The sequence below is a fragment of the Falco biarmicus genome, chromosome 6, assembly GCF_023638135.1.
Source record: "Falco biarmicus isolate bFalBia1 chromosome 6, bFalBia1.pri, whole genome shotgun sequence".
Classification (NCBI taxonomy): Eukaryota; Metazoa; Chordata; class Aves; order Falconiformes; family Falconidae; genus Falco; species Falco biarmicus.
In genome coordinates this window covers 31,243,546-31,262,253 of record NC_079293.1, presented here as the reverse complement: position 1 = coordinate 31,262,253, position 18,708 = coordinate 31,243,546, and the positions used below count along the sequence as shown (strand labels likewise).

The 18,708-nt window shown below is 37.7% G+C and overlaps 1 protein-coding gene across 1 annotated transcript in view; it reads left to right on the top strand.

Moving 5' to 3' along the window:
- NBAS (NBAS subunit of NRZ tethering complex) overlaps positions 1-18,708 on the top strand; it is a 183,653-nt gene that overhangs the window by 116,134 nt on the left and 48,811 nt on the right. The window contains exons 42-46 of the mRNA XM_056342886.1: positions 34-144; positions 3,539-3,789; positions 5,591-5,925; positions 15,928-16,146; positions 16,396-16,598. Coding sequence (XP_056198861.1) covers positions 34-144; positions 3,539-3,789; positions 5,591-5,925; positions 15,928-16,146; positions 16,396-16,598 — 1,119 coding nt within the window. The remainder of the gene's footprint in view (positions 1-33; positions 145-3,538; positions 3,790-5,590; positions 5,926-15,927; positions 16,147-16,395; positions 16,599-18,708) is intronic.

Genomic DNA, 18,708 nt, shown 5'->3' with positions numbered 1-18,708 from the left:
TTCTTCTTTTCTTTCACATCTCTCCTCTGTAAGAACACTTGAAGAAAATGTCTACAAGATTGCTATTTCTTTGGCTCAGCGATACAATGTTCCACTTTGGGAAGTTTATATGACCCATCTGGAATTTTTATTCACTGACAGTGGGTAAGTTGTCTCCCCTGCAAATACACATGCAATTCTCTTACACAGAAATATGTGCTAACCTGTGAAAGAATTGAAGTATATTGAGGGTAGAATTTGGTTTATGTTTTCATATTTCTTGTGTTGTGACAGTTGGGAATTTTTGTCTTTTACATGTGATGCTTTTGTGACCAGCCATGAAAATAGGTGTTAAAAGCAAGGATGAAAGTCCAGATGTCTTACTGTACTTGTGACTTCTGTTTCAGTGTTTAGGTTTCCATGGCTTTGAATGCTTAGTGCTCTCTTCTGATAGTAACTTATGTTGTAGTTATTTTTACAGTCCCTTGGAATATGTCCTGAAGCTTGATAGTTTCTATATAATTATTCATTTTTGGGCAATAATACAAAAAAAGTGTTCCTATTTATTGACATCCCTTCTGCATAATAGCAAAGGGAAATAAATGTGTTGGAGCTTACCATTCCCATCATTCATCTATTCTCAGTTTCAGTTTTTTTGTAGAAGCAATTTTTTTACGGTATTTCTTTGGAACTGTTCTAGCCTACAAGATTATGGCAGACCAGACCTGGCATGTTGGGGGCATGATGGGGAGGGATGTTTTTTGTTTCTATTCCAGAGTTGGTTCCAGGATCTTGTCTTACTGTTCGTTCTTTTTTTTTTTTTTTTTTTTTTTTTTTACCTTTGACATCTTGTCAGTCAGACAAGTACTTTTTGCCCACTGAAAGATGAATAAACCCATTCAGTGGAAGACTAAGCTACTTGCTTGAATAGTGCATTCAGATGACAGTGATGTAGAGCCCCCTGTGTAATACAGCAGCTTTTATCTACTGTTCCAACAGCCATGATCAAATTAGCCTAGTTTGTTTCAGATTTTGAATTGTGAAAGTAGCTTTAGCTGGCAGCAGTAGTTGTACCTCTCTTAACATTAACTATTAATTAAAAAGCATTAGAACATTTTATAAAACATAAGGCATAAAACCTAAAGCCTGATAGATGTTGGTGCAAGGTCTGGGAAGATGAAGTAGCATTCTGAGATTTTCTTTGCTTCCTCCAGAAAACAGAGAAGTCATACCCTCTAAATTTTGATGCTGCTAAATTATTTAAACAAAATACATAGTCAGGATATAAACATGACAACACTGGCATAAATGTGAAAGAGCCAGCTGACTTGTCTGGGTCTGAAATGTTACCTAAGGTATTTTGTAACAGTTTTCTGTCATCTTCTTTGTTCTTATCCTCCATGAGTTAGTATTCATAGAATTCTGAAATCGCTGAAGTACAAAGTGGCAACCTTTTCCCTTATGAAATTAAAAAAAAAATCTTAAAAATTGATGTATAATAGCATAATATGCTGCTGAACATGTTTTTGTTTTATCATAATTTCATTTTAAAGTTGATTGACAGCATATGGCCATTACAGTATGTTTTAATCTTGGGATTGTGGCATTAATAATGCATTCCTTGTTATTCATTCATTCTAAACTAGAAAGAAGTTTATTATAAGACTTAATCTGTTTAACAAAATATGCAGTCTTTCTGTATGCCACTTTGAATAGGGAGAAGCTCAAAAGAAGCACTTACATAGTTTGTATTAACTATTTATTAGATTGCTTGATGACAAACACACATCACATGTTTTTGTTATGTTTAGAATTTTTTTAATTCTATGGGAATTTAATTGGTTCTTTTGAAGAATCTTAGCACATTTAATTCCCCAAAATCTATAAAAGGCATTTTATGATTTAAGCAACAGAAAATTTTATATGCCTGTCACACAATCTGTTATTCTAGAATCTTTCTGAACAGCATAATGAAGGCTTCTATCTATCATCACTTCTGCCCCAAAAACAAATGGGAAACCTCTGTAGATCCTGTTGGTGTAATTTAATGTCCATCTAGCCTTTAGCTTGAACTTTGGGTGTGGACAGAAGAATATATTCAGATCACACTCTTGAAATACATCAGGCCCAAGTGTCTGTTCTGTCTGATACTAGGAGTGAATGATACTTTATCTCCATTAATATCGTATTTATTGCCATTAATATGGTAGAACACTTAAAAAAATAACAAGAATTTAGAGAATGAAAATAATGCTTCTAAGGTTGACAACCTAACTGAGTAGGTTCTAGATGTAAAAATAACTCAGAAATAACTTAGTCTCTCTCAGAAATCAATGAGTAATTTTTAAACTGATAGAAAGTTGTGTTTGTAGTATTTGCTGTAGGAAAATAATCTTTAGGAATGAAAAAGGTATCAGAGAAACACTAACTTATATGTGGCATTTATACTCAGGAAAAATTGATGTAAAAATTCTAATTTAATCAGTTTTAAAGTAGAAGAAAATCAAATGGGATTAGAAGACATCAGATTTCCAAATGAAATGTACTACCTAATGTGGCATATTATTGGACTCTGGGGAGTGTCGAGGTGATGGTCATTTGTAGGTTCCTTCTTTCCTCACATTTTAGGTAAAACTTTCGGTTGAGAAAGGTGTAAACTTTAAGATGAGACTTTTTTGATATGCACATATTTTTCTTGCAGCTGGGGAAAAAAAGGAGTGATTGCATTCAGCTATCTTTTATGTAGTCAGCTGGAGGTGTCTGAATTCATGCTGTGAAAGAGCTAATGTATTCTTTTCAAAAGGGTCAGGAAAAAAATTTCCTGAAGCAGTGAGCTTGGCTGAGGTCAACTCAAGACTTGCTGATATTTTCATAAGCTTTCATGGATAACAGTTTGAGAAGCAACTTGATAAAACTGTCAAATGATATATGCTAAGCATGCGTAATAGTGTCACATAGATTAACTAGTGGGCAAGAGCCAATTTTCAGTGATAATGTATCTATCAAGGCATACAGCGTTGCTTATCAACTACAGAAAACAGAATGTAATAGTTTGGGAGAACTAACTGAGCAGTTGGATTTTCTGTCATCATTCAGCTGCAGATTGTTGGGTTTTGGGTTTTTTGGGGTTTTTTTGGTGGGTGTTGTTTTTAGGGGGTTTTGGGGGGTGGGTGAGTGTGTGGGTTGGATGTTGTGTAACTTTTTTTTTTAAAAAAAAAAAAAAGGCTTCCTGTACAAATACTGTGGGCATATGTCTACTTTTACATATAGCTACACTTCTCTAAGCTAAATGCTGCTTTGAATTCTACTTCAGTGTTCACGACCCTTAATTTGTATGTCCAAGTTAACAGATATCAATATCAGGAAATACAAGAACTCCTTAGATTTTGTTTGTGGACAGCTGTCTAAGTAGTTATGAATGAATACTTACTCTTTCAAAATGTCTTACAAAGTTGAACCTTAAACAAAGGAAAGTATTGTCCTATCTCCCAAGTGCGCAGCTGAAGAGTCTTTCATGGCACATCCAAGCCTTTAAGGCCAAAATTATTTCTAAACACAGGTTATCAACACTGGAAATAGAAGAAAGAGCACAAAGTCTTGGTCTATTTGAAACTTTGAGAAACAGTCCTGAAGCCTTATGTGAACACATGGTTAAATATGTTTACCCAAGTATTGAAGGCAGAGATCACCAGCGGTTGCTTTATTATTTTACACTCCTTGAAAATTGTGGTTGCGCAGAAGTGGTGAAGCATGCTGTTAAACCTGAAACTCATATCCGACTCCTGAAAAAATTCAAAGCAGTTGCACCAGGTAGGAGAATTCCTGTTTCTTTTCCTTGTAGCTATATTTATTGTTCCATTATGTGAGTGTTGACATGATTATGTTTATTTAATTTATACCTTCCAGATTTAAAAAAAAAATAAATAAATAAAGTGAACATATCAGATGAATACAAGTAATTTAGTAGGTTAGTCATACCTTTATAGGAGTAAATTCCTTCTCTTTGTATTACTGGAAATTTAATTTACTCAGTCACAACAAGCAAAAAATATGTGAAACCAGATTTCTGTTGGTGCAGATCAATATTATTGGTAGTGGTTCACAATGAATTTTTAAAGAAAAAAAATACAGACCGCATAGAGCGTAATTTTTAACACTGCAATTTTAACATGGATTTCACAAGAACTTAACAGTTTACCTTTCAAAAGTCTGATTTGCATAATGTATTAGGAACTGTAAGCATTTGTTTGCTTTAAAGAGGGTAATTTTACTTTGCATGTTATCCTTGATATTAACATCTGCTTTTGGAGATCTACATTATTTGTCTTCCTACATTATCAGACTGTGCCTATAAAAGTGAGCAGCTAGAAAGCACTCTGAAATTGTGAATACTAATTTCAGTTTGTTTGTTAGTCACGTATTAGCAGTATCTTGAATATCAGTTGAATAACTCCAAATCCAGTTTCAGAACGTAAAATACGCACTATATGGGATTATTTGCTCTGTGGATGAATTAATTGTTCAATACTGGAATCTCATCTGTATCAGACACTAGCGTTACTGCAGAATTTGGAGAGATTATGCCTAAATTCATGTATTGCAGAAAAAAAAGGCAATAACGTTTTTGTGAGAAGAAGGGTTACCTTCAGTTCTTATTGATACGTTTAAACACTCAAGTAATATGATACTTGTCAAAGACAAAATTGTCAAGAAGTTACTGTTTGCCTTGAAACCTATTTTTAAATGTTGCTTAAAAAAAAAAAAGTCCTTGAACTATATACCAGACACAAATTAGTCACTTTTAAATCTATTAAATAGTTAAATCGATTCTATTATACCCTTAATTAAACTTCTCAGTGTTCAAGATAGTTTACAGGTAGTCATCAAGGAGCAACATTAAAGTGTTTGTAGAGGTTGCAAGCCCTAAATATATGAAAGAAAAGATGGCAGCAGAAGTCAGTTCTCTTAGGAATTATAGATATAGAGAATAAAATAGTATTGTTGCTAGGATAACTTGCAAGAGGTTTGTTCCTGTAGAAACCAAAGTAGTAACAGATTCTTCTGTTATAGAGATACTAATGTAAATGGCAACTAGAGAGAGGACACTTAGATCCCTTACTTAATTTACTTGTGGTCAGTGCCTTGCATTTTTGTTAAGATAGATAATAAGTACCAATTGTTACGTGATCAGAATACATCTTTTTTTAATTAATGAAGACTTATGTCATTAGGTGCATAAGGCTTTCCAGGCTTTATATTAAAAAAAAAATAAATAGTACTGTGATTCTATATACTATATATGTATTCTTATTTCTTTGAGAATCTGCTCTTTTAGTTTGTGTTGATATGCAGTTAAAATGTGTTCCAGGGATTGAGAGTTTTCACACACCATCAGGACATCATAAAATCCCAGTGCTATATGTATGCAGTGTATACAGATCTGTCTTCCTTCCCAGTCTGTCAGTATGTGTGATTGTAAAAGGAAATGGAGTAGTCTTTCTAGTTCTGCAGCTATTGGTTTAGTACTGATTGTTTTACAGATAAATGTAGAGTTTGAGTAGATTTAATGATGAATAACTTGTACTTTGCCTCTTTCTTGTCCTGTCAATAGGTCTTAATTACAAAAAACTAACAGATGAAAATGAAAACCCACTGGAAACACTGGAGTCTGTCCTTACAAGTCAAAATGTCTTGTCTATTTCCAAACTGGCTCCCAAAATTCCTAAAAAAGATGGCAGCATGCTGTCACCAAGCTCTATTTATGCTGTCTGGTTACAAAAACTTTTTTGGAATGGCGATCACAATCTCATTAAAAAAACACCAGAAACCATGGATGAGTGGCTACATGCATATGATATGTGTTCAAAGTACTTCGATAGACTTGATCCAGATGATATTGTCACTCTTATTGATGAAGTCACATTTTCTTCAAAAGCTGTCACAAAGGTAAGCAGGCGTATTTGAAGAATTGCAGGCCTCAGCTGAGGTACAGTTCAATGTAGTATAAAGAAGAAAGTCTCAGGAGATTTTTCATTTTACAGTTTTAAAAAATAAATTCATAAATCTACCGTTATCTGCCTACCTCTTCTTTTTATGATTGCCAGTATAAAACCACATTTTTGTTCAGTTAGAGGAGTTAGCTCTGTGGATAAGAGAGTTCTTGATGTAACCACAAAGTCCCTGTATTCTGGTTCAGCAGAGAGTAAGGAATTCTTCCTGTGTATTTGAAAGAATCACAGAATGGTTTGGTTTGGAAGGGACCTTACACCTTGTTCCAACCGCCTTCTGTGGGCAAGGACGCCTTCCACTGGACCAGGTCGCTCAGAGCCCCATCCAGCCTGGCCTTGAACACTGCCGGGGATGGGGCATCCACAGCTTCTCTGGGCAACTTGTTCCAGTGCCTCACCACCCTCATGGTAAAGAATTTCTTCCCAATATCTAAACTAAATCTACCTTCTTTCAGTTTAAAAGTTTAAATTCCCCCTTGTCCTATCAATACCTGCCCTTGTAAGAAGTCCCTTTCCAGTTTTCTTGCAGGCCCCCTTTAAGTATTGAAAGGCCGCTATAAGGTCTCCCTGGAGCCTTTTCTTCTCCAGACTGAAAAACCCCAACTCTCTCAGCCTGTCTTCATAGAAGAGGTGCTCCAGCCCTCTGATCATCTTCTCTGGCCCTCCTCTGGACTCGCTCCAACAGGCCCATGTCCTTCTCATGTTGGGGACCCCAGAGCTGAATGTGGTACTCCAGGTGGGGTCTCATGGGAGTGGAGATGAGGGGAAGAATCACTTCCCTTGACCTGCTGGTCATGCTTCTTTTGATATGGCCCGGGATGTGGCTGGCTTTCTGGGCTGCAGGTGCACTTTGCTGGGTCATATTGAGCTTCTTGTCCACCAGCACCCCCAAGTCCTTCTCCTTAGGGCTGCTCGCAAGCCATTCTCCACCCAGACTCTATTTGTGCTTGGAATTGCCCCAACCCATGTGCCACACCTTGCACTTGGCCTCGTTGGACTTCATGGGGTTTCCATGGGCCCACCTCAATCCTGTCAGTGTCCCTCTGGATGGTATCCCTTCGCTCCAGTGTATGGACTGCACCACAGACTTGCTGAGGGTGCCCTTGATCCCACTGTCCATGTTGCTGACAAAGATGTCAAACAGCACCAGTCCCAGTACTGACCCGTGAGGAATGCTACCCATCATCACTCTCCACTTGGTTATCAAGCCTTCTGCAACTTGGGCAGTGTGGCTGGAGCACTCACCAGTGAGGACCAAGGCAAAAATGTCATTGTGTACCTCAGCCTTATCCAGGTCTCCTGTTTCCTTCCAGAGAGGGCCCACAGTTTCCCTAGTCTTCCTTTTATCACTGAGGTACCTATAGAAGCTTTTCTTGTTGCCCTTGACATCCCTGGCCAGATTTAATTCTATCAGGGCTTTAGCTTTCCTAACGTGGCCCCTGGCTGCTCAGATAATGTCTCTGTATTCCTCCCAGGCTACCTGTCTTTGTTTCCACTCTCTATAGGCTTCCTTTTTGTGTTTCAGTTTGTGCAGGAGTTCCTTCTTCATCCATGCAGGCCTCTTGGTATTTTCACCCAACCTTCTCTTTGTTAGGATGCACACACCTGAGCTTGGAGCAGGTGAGCCTTGAATACCAACCAGCTTTCCTGGGCCCCTCTTCCCTCCATGGCTCTATCCCGTGGTACTCTACCAAGCAGATCCCTGAAGAGGCCAAAGCCTGCTCTCCTGAAGGACAGGGTAGTGAGCCTGCTGCGTGCCCTCCTTGCTGCCCTAAGGATCTTGAACTCTACCATGGTCACTGCAACCAAGGCTGCCCTTGAGCTTCACATTTCCCCCCAGCCTTTCCATGTCGACGAGAACAAGGTCCAGCATAGCACCTCTCCTTGTTGGCTCCTCTATCACTTGGAAAAGGAAGCTATCATCAGCACATTCCAAGAATCTTCTGGATTACCTATGCCCTACTGTGTTGCCTGTCCAACAGATATCAGGGTGGTTATATTTACTTACTTCATTTGTGCTCACCCTAAAATTCACGGTGCCACATGCCTGTGTTTAGTACCAGGTTTCTGCATTCTGAATAGGATGCTCCACAGAGAAGCATTCTGGGCCAGTGCATATGATTTCTAGGCATTATAATAATAGAAATTATAAACTCTGTCATAATCTCCATCTGGCTGAAGGCCCATTATTGTAAGAATGTGCTTATGTGTCTGTAACTTATATTACCAGATCTGCCTGCAGGTTTTTTGCCCAGTGAAACCTACTTATAAGGATATTTCTAACATAAAGTTTTACCCATGAGTTCTTATGTATCTGTACTGCCAAGCACAAAAAAAAGAGATAAGATTTCTTAGATATTTCCGTATTGAAAGATCCTGAGATGTATTTACTAACTTCATCTGAAATGAAAAGATGGTAAAGAGGATGTTTTGTGGGGGTTTTTGTGTCTTTATCTTCTCTATTCGAGATTGTGCTCATTTTCTAGAGATCTTTATTCACCATGTTTAATAAAGTGAATTTCAATTTATTCCCTCTTTGGATATTGTTTTAGTGTTCTCGTTACATTTGTATAAATTTATTAGAACCCGTCTAACCTGTATATATCAAAATTTGGTTGAAAAAAATGTACAATTTATTGAAATCCTGGGAAAACGAAAAGCTTTGTCAGCACAAAATTTATGCTTTGATCTGTCTGTCATGCTAGACACCTTTTATCACTAGTTCCATCAGCTGTCTCTCTCTAAAGCCTGTTCAGCGGAACTACTGTCTTGTTTAGGTGTTTTTATATTTTTTATCATATGTTAGGACTAAGTGTTTCATGCTTATCAGGAAAGACTTGACACTTACCCTGATATACCACTTGCCAGACCTGACCATGGACTGAGATAGCCAAGGGATCACTTTTGTCTAATGAGAAGAAAATACTGTGTTTGCTTGTGATTGCTGCTAGTGAGTACTTGAAACTCTTGCTGTTAATGTATCTTTAGTACTTCAAGGTTCCAGATGAATGGTGCAGGGAGAGGGTGGATAGCCTCCACTGGGTTCTGTTTTGAAAAACATTGTTTATTTTTCCTTTGTTTATTTCTGTTCAGGATTCTAATACAGTTTCTCTTGTCTCTTAAGATGAGTAGGAGTAGCAGGAAGGAAACATTGATGGCAGGATTATAGTGGCTGGTGCCCAAGCAGAACTTTGTAGCAGGAATCTGTTAGCTTTTTGGGCATGAAAGATGCTCAAGAAGTATTTGAAACAGTTGGTCAGTTGATTTAGTGTGTCCCTTGCACTGAGTTTGGGAAAGAAACAGCTGTTTAACTAGCTTGCAACAAGTTTTGTCTCAGGATCCCATCCAATTTTCAAGTGGAAGCGTACAATGAAAAATTGTTATAGAACCTGAAAACTTGTTTTTCAGACATCTCTTTCCTCTAACTTTGATCTGAAAAATTCTTCATATGTAAAAGCTGCCTTTTGGCTTGTACCTTTTACTTAGTTTTATCCTGTTTTGAGGCTGCACTGGTGATGTGATTGTTCTTAATCTCTAATTCAGCAGTTTTTTCCCAGCCTAGTTCTGTGGCCAAGCACTTTATTATATCAGTTTCCCTTTCCCATTCCCATAACAGGTGCACATTCCTGTATTTCATGGAAGTTCTGATAGTTAATATATGTAAAAGACTGCAGAAAGCCCATGGTCAACATCATGAAATAATCTGTGCTGTCTTTGAGACAGCAGAGTTTTCTTGTACACAGAAAATTTCCAGAGTTCTTCAGTGGACCTTGACAGGGAGCTTAAGGTGAAGTAGTGTTAAGTAGGATTTTTAGTAGTGGTGAAAGATGAATTAGCTCCTTCCCCCTTTGCAGCAAAAAACCTCAAAACAAAACCACACACACACAAAAAGAAACTGCTGCACACACACCACCCAGCCTCTCCTACCTCCTCAAAATTTCAAAAGGGGAAGGGGGAAAGGAGAGAAAGAGAGAGTGTAGTCTAGGGAGGTGATGAGATAGCACTCCATCGTTACCCTTGTGGAACAGCACCTGCATCTAAAAGCTCCTCCTTGTCAGAAACAATCAGTACAAGTCTTGAGTGATAAGGGGTAATGGGAGGTAGGCTGTGTAGCAGTGTAGGCTAGATGAGTTGAACTTCAAGGGTACCATTGCTGCTGGTACCATGTGGCAGTTTAGGAAGCAGACATCAGAATATCGCCCACTCTTTGAATATATCAACAGTAGTAAGTAGAGGTAGGTGATAGGCCAGCAAAGTAATAAGACGCTGCTTCTACTTGTGTGAGTCCCTTGATATGGCAGAGAACCTGGGAGCAGAATGTGTAATTGTGCAAAAGGGAATGAAAACACAGGTGCTAAGTGCTGACTCCTGCAACTTCTTGTTCTTACTGAGAAAGACAGGAACATACTGGGCTTACACTTGGACCCTCTTGCAAGAATGTCTGAATTGGAGAAATGGATGAGGAGTTTGCACTTGTGAAAGGGCAACTAATATTGTTATGCTGACTTGTAGCTTAGGGTGTGACGAGGTTTTAGGTGCTCTTAGCTCTAAGAGCTCAAAGATTCTTTTCTCCCATGTTTCTTGCAATCAGTAGAAATGAGTTACTACCTGGAAGATGAGATTCAGTTTCCCAGCCTTAAGTGCTGAGAGAAGTGGTGAAAGTGGGTGGTGGGAACTGTGTGAGCAGAGATGCTAACCTGTATTTATCCAGTTTTGAAATTCCACCTATAGATCTTTTGTCTGCTATACTAAAGAGGTAGTCATCAAAGTTTGCTTTCACGGTCAGATATTCAGCAGAGGCCACTTGACTTTGATAAACTGAATGCACTGACCGTGGAAATTTTTCTGCCTTTTTTTTTTTTTTTTTAATTTCCCCCTCTTGTTGTGTGTGTGTTTGGTTTTTGTGAGGTGCGGGTTGTTCCCTTTTCTTTTTTCCCTAGTTCTTCCATTATTATGACAACTCTTCCTTGGATCCAGTATATCAGCATCCGTCTCTAGTTAAAGAAGGTAGAGATTGATGCAGTATTCTTGTTGTATTTGCAGTGAATGAAACAGGTGAAGTCCTTTGCTCTTCATCAGTACCCTCTTCACACATTGAAGGACTGAAATATTGATCTTTTGACCACAGCAGCTCACTGCTGCAACCAGTGAAGAGAGTTCCTGACTGTGGCACCTCTACTCAGAAATGCTTTTAATTCTCAATAACTGTTTCAGTTTTTCTGACTAAGTAATAATTCAGTCTACCTCCATAGTGGTAAGCTTAAACTATTTGCATGTATGGAGCAGATTTCTCCCTAAAAGGGATATATTCCAAATATTCAGTGTAACTACTGCTTGTATTCTGAGTCTGTCTTCTTTCCTTTCAGCAGCTCTGTTTGCTTTTAACTAGTGCTGACTTCATAGATTCTTAATTATAGTAATGATCATACCAGCTTCTTTATCTTGGTTATTTCCTGTTTATTCCCCTTTGTGTGATCTGAGTAAAGCATTATAGGTAATTTGTTTTTTTTTTCTTTTCTATTCCTTTGTTGCCAGCATTCTGTTTATTGTTCTAGATAGCTATGTCTTCAAAGAACCATCTGCTTCAGAGCTCGTAGGTCATTGTCCTGATGTTTGTTGACTAACAGTTCTCTGAAAAAAAGCAGCCCAACACAACAAAACCAAAAAACAAAACCACAACTGAATACAATTATTTTTTTCAATCACTGTGTTTTTATTATTGAACACCCACTACAAATGGGGATGGGCACAATATGTTGGTTGAGAAGAAAAGGCTACAGCTTTAGGCAGCAAAAGTAAATAAAAATCAGTGGTGTCATCTATAGAGAGAAGTGGAATTTTTCCTTACACAGGTTCTTCCTTGCAGTCTTCTGTAGACTCCGCCCTATTCATTCAAACTATAGCTAATGACATTGTAAGTTTACTATTCCATCCTTTATAACTTCAAGTTCTGATGCAAAGGAGGAACTCTGCTTGCAACTCAGTGTTTATAATTTAAAGGTTGACTCTTATTTTCTCTGAGTCAGCAATGCTTTTTTGACCACTTTCTTCATGCTTAAGCAGGAATACAATGTCTGTGTTTTGACCACACACTAAGTGGCTGTGGAATGGGAACCTCTTACAACTGGATATTAACCTACATTTTTTTTTCTATGTTAATGACTTTGAATGCTATTTTAAATAATTGTATAGAAAGCTCAATTTGGAAAAAAAAAAAAGCTCAAAGTAATATTCAGTATGTTTTGTCTGGCTGACTGCTTAACTCTGTGTAAAATGCTAAGGAAAAAGACAGGACATGACATTGCCTGAAGATGTACAAGAAATGCGTTAATAGTGTTCTTGCATAGTATGACTGCATTCAGACATTACCTTTAGATTTACTTGGCTTCTTTCTGTCACTTTTTATCTCTGTGCTCCAGTTCAGTCAGTTTGTCTTGTCTGTCCTTGTTTTCTTCAGGGGTATTGACAGTACCTCTTTTTCTAATATCAATACATTTTAAGATACTTTATTGTGCCTTGCCATTAATATAGTTATTTTAATTAAATCTACTTCAAGACTGCGAAACAGGAGACTTCATGAATAATGTCTTTAACTGATTCCTTACAGGTGTTAGAGCTTTCACAGTGATTCTCCAGATGAACTGTGCTGGGTCTGGCAGGGATGGAGTTAGCTTTCTTCATAGCAGCCTGTAATGGGGCTGTGCTTTGGATTTGTGGCTGAAAGCATTGATAACACACCAGTGTTTTGGCTACTGATGAGCACTGCTTGCACAGTGTCAAGGCTTTATCTTTTTCTCAACACCCCAGCCCTGAGTAGGCTGCAGGTAGGCAAAAAGTGGGGAGGGGACATAAGCAGAACAGCTGACCTGGGCTGGCCAAAGCTGTGTTCTGTGTTACATAATGTCACGCTCAGCAGTAATGAACGGAGTTGGACAATGTCTTCTAAGATGGTTACTGCTTGTATATTGGCTAGGCATTGGTCTCATTGTGAGAGGTGGTGAGTGATTGATTGCCTTTGCATCGCTTAGATTTAGTTTGTTCATTCTCTCTGCCACCCTCTCCGTGTATTAAACTATTTTTATCTTGATCCACAAGTTTTCTTGGTTTTGCTCTTCTTTTTCTCACCCCCTGTAGGAATTGAGAACCAGATTTTGTTACTTCGTAACTGTGTAACCTGCTTCTGAATTAACATAATTTGCTTTCCGTTCTATTGTATCTGATTGGCTTGTGGATAGGTGACATTTGGTTGGTGCAATATGTAGAACTGGGTTTTAGTGGCAGAGATAGGAACTGAACCAAAGTGTTTGATCTGAACATCAGGAATAATTTTTCATTATGAGAGGAACCGATCACAGGCACAGGTTGTGCAGAGAGGTCGTAGAGTCTCCCATGTTGGAGACACTCAGAAGCCACCTGGATATGGTACTAGGCAGCTGGCTGTAGGTGGCCCTGTTTGAGCAGGGGGGTTGGGCCAAATGCTCTCCAGAAGTCCCTTCCAACCTCAACGATTCAGTGTTTCAGTGTTGCTGGGATCCAGGTTCCTGCGGCATTAAAAAGGAGAGTATTCAAAGTTGCATGCTGATCACTAGCAATAAGAGTGGCAGGGTCAATATCTTCATGTGCAAGTGAATGTTACTTGTACAGTACTTTATTAAGAAATACATATTCAGAAGGAAATGGGTTTGAGATGAGTTTTTACCCTGAGGAGTGAAATCTGTTGAGCTGAAATAGTATGTGATGTTCATTGATTTGAAAATGAAAGAAAACTGGTTTTTAGGATTTTTCATTACACATTACAGCCTATAGATTTAAAAAGCTTTTTAAACTCTAAAAGCTTTTTAAAAATAAATCTTCTCTTCACATGCAAGCAAAGATTGAACTAGCCCCTAAGCTACATTTTTTTTTTTTTTAAATCACTGGGTATGCTACCAGATCTCATTACTAAAACTGACTAGAAGTATGCAGGATAACCATTCATGTTTTAGAATACAATAACCAGAGAAATAGCATGTTTGTAGTGCTGCATTTTGGCACTGTGCAAATATGAATGCAAAGTTAAAAGTGTCTTGGAAAAAGCCTGTTTTTTGTTTATTAATGCTTTATTCTGTATGATGCCATAAGCACATGACTTCTAAACTGGCAGTATATTCACACTGTTCTCTAGGATACAACAGTTAGATGGAATACTTAAATTGTTTGCCTTTTGCATCTCTCTTAATTGCATTTTGAACATTACAATGTGCAGTAGAAGGAGAAAAACGAAATATGTAGCAGTTTTCATCTTTTATCATGTTTACAAAATGGATATATAGATCCATCTGTGGTCATTAAATTTTAATGTGATGTGAGGAATATCCCCTTTGCTTAGTGTAAAACCTGATATTGAGACCTTGTTCAAAGTAACAAAATCGTACTTAATTACTTTTGGTGGGAATGGAACTGAGTTGCGTTTGCAACCCAATGGTAAAGTACCCTTTGTATTTACCTTGCTACACTGGCAAGTTTTCTGAGCTCTTACAATAATGTCCACCCATTTTGCTTTCATCATTAAAAATGTCCAGTAGACCATTATTGTGGTTTACAGCAGCAGTACATAAAAACAGGAGTAAACCATACTTCTTTCACTGTGTGTTTTTAGGGAGGAGGGAGTGGGAAAGTCTATAAGCTATAAAACTTTCCGCTAACTAATCCTTTTTCTGCCGTTTTCTGCGGCTTTACAAGTAGATTGTTTAATTCACGATATAAACATCAATTTGATTTTTTTATGAACAATGCTATAACGGTTTAATTTTCCTCTTTCTTTAGTAATTCAGCCTCTTTCCTATTCAGTGGTCATACAGGTTTAAGCTTTGTTTACTATTTGTTGTGTGTTTCAAGTTGAGGATTGAAATTGCATGTCTTTGTCCAGTATTCCAGTAACTAAACACCTGATGGTAAAAGTACCTAATGCTGTGGGTTTAGGCAGAGGAGACCCTCACCCATTAGAAAGTATATTGCAAGCATCCTTCAAAATGTACTTGGAAGTTATAAACTAGTAAATTATACATTGTTTTTTAAAATAGCGTTTTAGACTTGGACTTAAGCTGAAGCTGTGTCTTTCCTGACTTAAAAGCATAACAGTTTGCTGCAAGTACTGTCTATATAAAGAGTATTTCCATCTATATCTTTTTCCAACATACTCTTGGTTTCTGGAAGCTTGGGAGTCTGTGATCATTGCCCAGGCTCTGTTCTGAAGTCCTAAATTCCATTCTGACGCACTGGAATAACACTTTCATGCTAGATGGAAGGGTAGGGGAAAATGGCATTCAGTGAATGTATGATGACTCCATGTAAAAATTCAAACTCTTTGAGAAATACAATGTTAAACCCTAATCTTCCTTGTTTAAGTTTAGTGGCTAGATACATCAAGTTGTATGGGTCTTTCAAAATAGTAACTTGCTGTTTTGTATAGCATGTAATATAAATAGGTTGATTTAAAACTTGTGTACCATCTATTGGGTTTTTGCTTACAATTGTGATCTTAGGGATATGTTTTAAACAGTGACCTAAACCTGATAAAATGAAGTTAATTTTCGCCATTTGATATTTTCAGTTAATCTTGTAAAATGATCCTCAGATATCTCTCAATGCAGAATTAAAAACCAAAGATTGTAAGGCTGTCTACAAAAATCCTAAACATTATTAGGGAAAAGAAGTTTCAAATGGCTTAAAATGAGCCAGATTCAACATCAATAAAAAGGACAACAGAAGAATGTAATGGAATACTGATATTTTTTAAATAAATGACTAATAAGAAATAAAGTTGTTTCTCATAAAATACTTTATTTAGTTGTATGCCGTGCTGTAGAGTAGTGGAACCACCTAACCTCTAGGTCGTGCTGTAATACAAATAGTAGTTTACAGATGATGAATGATTAAATATTTGAGTAATCTCTTTCAGCTGCCAGTTGAAGCCAGGATAGAAGTGACTAAGAAGGCTATTAAGGCAGTCAAACATCTTTATGAGAAATCAAGAAAAAAAACTGCTGAGAACAACATGGAAGATGCTGAAAATCCATCAGTTGCTTATGAAGAAACTCTTGATCACTTGCAACAATCTCTTGCTCATCTGGAAACCCTCACTCATAGTTTTATTGCTTACTTGAAAAACAGCGAACAGGTAATGTTTACTGATCAAATGCTTGTTTGGAGTGTTCCCATGACTAGCAGTGACGGACATAAATAGTCTATCGTATTTTATTAATGATTTGTATCTTTGTTTTTGTTGACTTGGTTTTTGAAAATTAACTTCCATCAGTCTTGACTTTTTCATAGCGTATGTTCAGCCTTGGTAGAAAGAAAGACTGAATGATACAGCCCTGTAAATAAAGAGTACGCTGATTTGTGTTTAAAAATTATCTGTTCACAGGATACACTACAGAAGTATGGTTATTTATATGATTTGTCAAGGTCAAAGAAAGAAAAAATCCATGACCAAGCAGTAGCTATGTGTATAGATGGTCAGCCCCTGGACATGATACAACAGTTGTTACAAGTGGCTGTTGGAGATGTAGGTCTTTCTCCCAAAGATATTGTCCAATGTGCTATTAAAAAAATTGTATGTATATTGAGGTAAGTACATTGCCTTAATCAAGGTAAAAAAGCTTTCTTTTAGGCTTTGTTTTGTGTTTTTGTTTTGTTTTGTTGGGGTTTTGTTAATTGGTTTGGATATTGTTGGTTGGTTGATTTATTTTTTTTTTTTTTTTGTACTTTGTTTGCTTTGAATGTCTGGATTTTGCAGAAAATTGGGTGGTAACAGGAAATGAGTTCTTGGATCATTTATGCTCCTGTTTACCTATAACTTCATATTCAGATAAGACAGTTCTATTTTTCTGAGTTTGGGAAGCCTGGGCAATCTGAACAAAGCAAGCTACAGAACTCATCCTACTCACTGGAGGGTGTTTTTTAGTTAAAAATTTTGGCTTAATAATAATGTTCCATTACATGTGTGTGCACTTGTTAATTTTTGACAGATTTAGAATTGCACATAATTCTTTGCTCTTAAACAGAGTCAAAAGGAATGTTTGTTGGAAATGGTGCGTACCTAATGCAGGTATTTGGGCAGTAGAGGGCTAGCAATGGCAGTTAGAACACAGCTAGTCCTACAGGAAGAAGTACAGTTTCCATCTTTGGAATAACTTTTTGGGGTATTTTTGGGGCTGCATTGGTTGGTTGGTTTTTATTTGCAATTTTTTCAAAAACATGTTTATCTGTCATTAAAATATAGGCTATACATCGTCCTTCGTTGTTCTCATAAAGAATGCTTCATAGAGTTTTTACTCTTCCTCTTCCATCTCCCTTTGTGTCATACCATATCTCCAAATTAAAAAGCAAGCATGAGTGCTTTGTTCCCTACAGCACTTAAAAGCAACAATGATACCCTTAAAAACCCCTGACCTGCAAAGTTCTTGGAGAGAAATAGGTTTCTAATGTGAGGAAGGGGATTGTTTTGTTCAACTGTTTCACTGTTGCCATTGTTGCTGTTTCTTGCTATTATTAATGCCACGCTATTATGAGCAATCCCACATGCTATTATGAGCAATCCCACATGCTGTACAAGAAACAAGGCTTTATCTCCATCTTTTGCTGGGATTCACAGTCCCAAACCTCAGCAATTGTCTTTTTCATGGCATGACACAAACCAAATAACCAGCCTGTTCATGCAGCCCCAGCAAACTGCGTCACCTTATATTTTAAAATTATGGAGAGACACCCTAGGAGAACAGAAGATGCAGAATAACTAGCTTCCGCACAGTTTATATGTACACATCCCTGAATAACTCTGTTGAGATCCAGGTGAGACCTGGGTGATACAAAGGGACATGAAATGCAGTTGATGCTGACCAACTCAATCTTGTTAACAGCGAGCTTAAAGTCTTAATTAACTTGAATATGATGATCTTCTAGTTGTATATATTCTTTATTGTCTTGCTTCCAAATCGTAGTTGTAATGCTTGTGAGAAAGTAGTCAGTGAGTTTCTCCAGTACTAGTCATGTCTTGGGCAAGGGAGGAGTCCTGCGTTGAAGTCCTGCCTGTTTGGTTAGCTGAAGCCTCTGCACTTCCATGTCTTACAGCCCAGATGAGACATGGCTTATTCTTCATAAGTTTAAGGCTGAAACTGTTTAGTTTGTCTGGCATTTGGGAGAATGTAGTCATCTCTGGGAATACTGAATGCATCCATACAGAAGTATTTTTAACAGTTCTCAGACACGGTGAGGATATGGACACAGGTGAGGGAAAGCTAAGCACACTGAAAAGCCTCTCAGTGAAATAAGGTGCTTTTCCTTGATTTTGTTTGTTGTCAGTTCTAGCTCAGCTTGTCATTTGTAGCACCCTCTGTTAAGATTTGGTAAGAGATTTACTGCTTTTGTAGTCATAGGGATTGTAAAATTCCTTTGGCATGTGAGACTGTCCTTTAAGTTTCGACCTTTTTCCTGCCACAGCAAAACTGAAGATATTTATTAGGGCGGTGAAGTGACAGGGGATGTGGTCTGGGGGCTCAAATGACAATCCAGCTGTACACTGAAAGGCAACTGTACATTGAAGATGATTTGTTCAGGTTGAATGAGTCTGTGAAGGTGCCATTGTTCTTTAACAAGATTTAGGGTATGTGGAAGTCCACAAAATTTGGTAGTCGGGTAAGTGCAATGTGTCCTCTTTCCTACCAAGGAAGTAGCATTC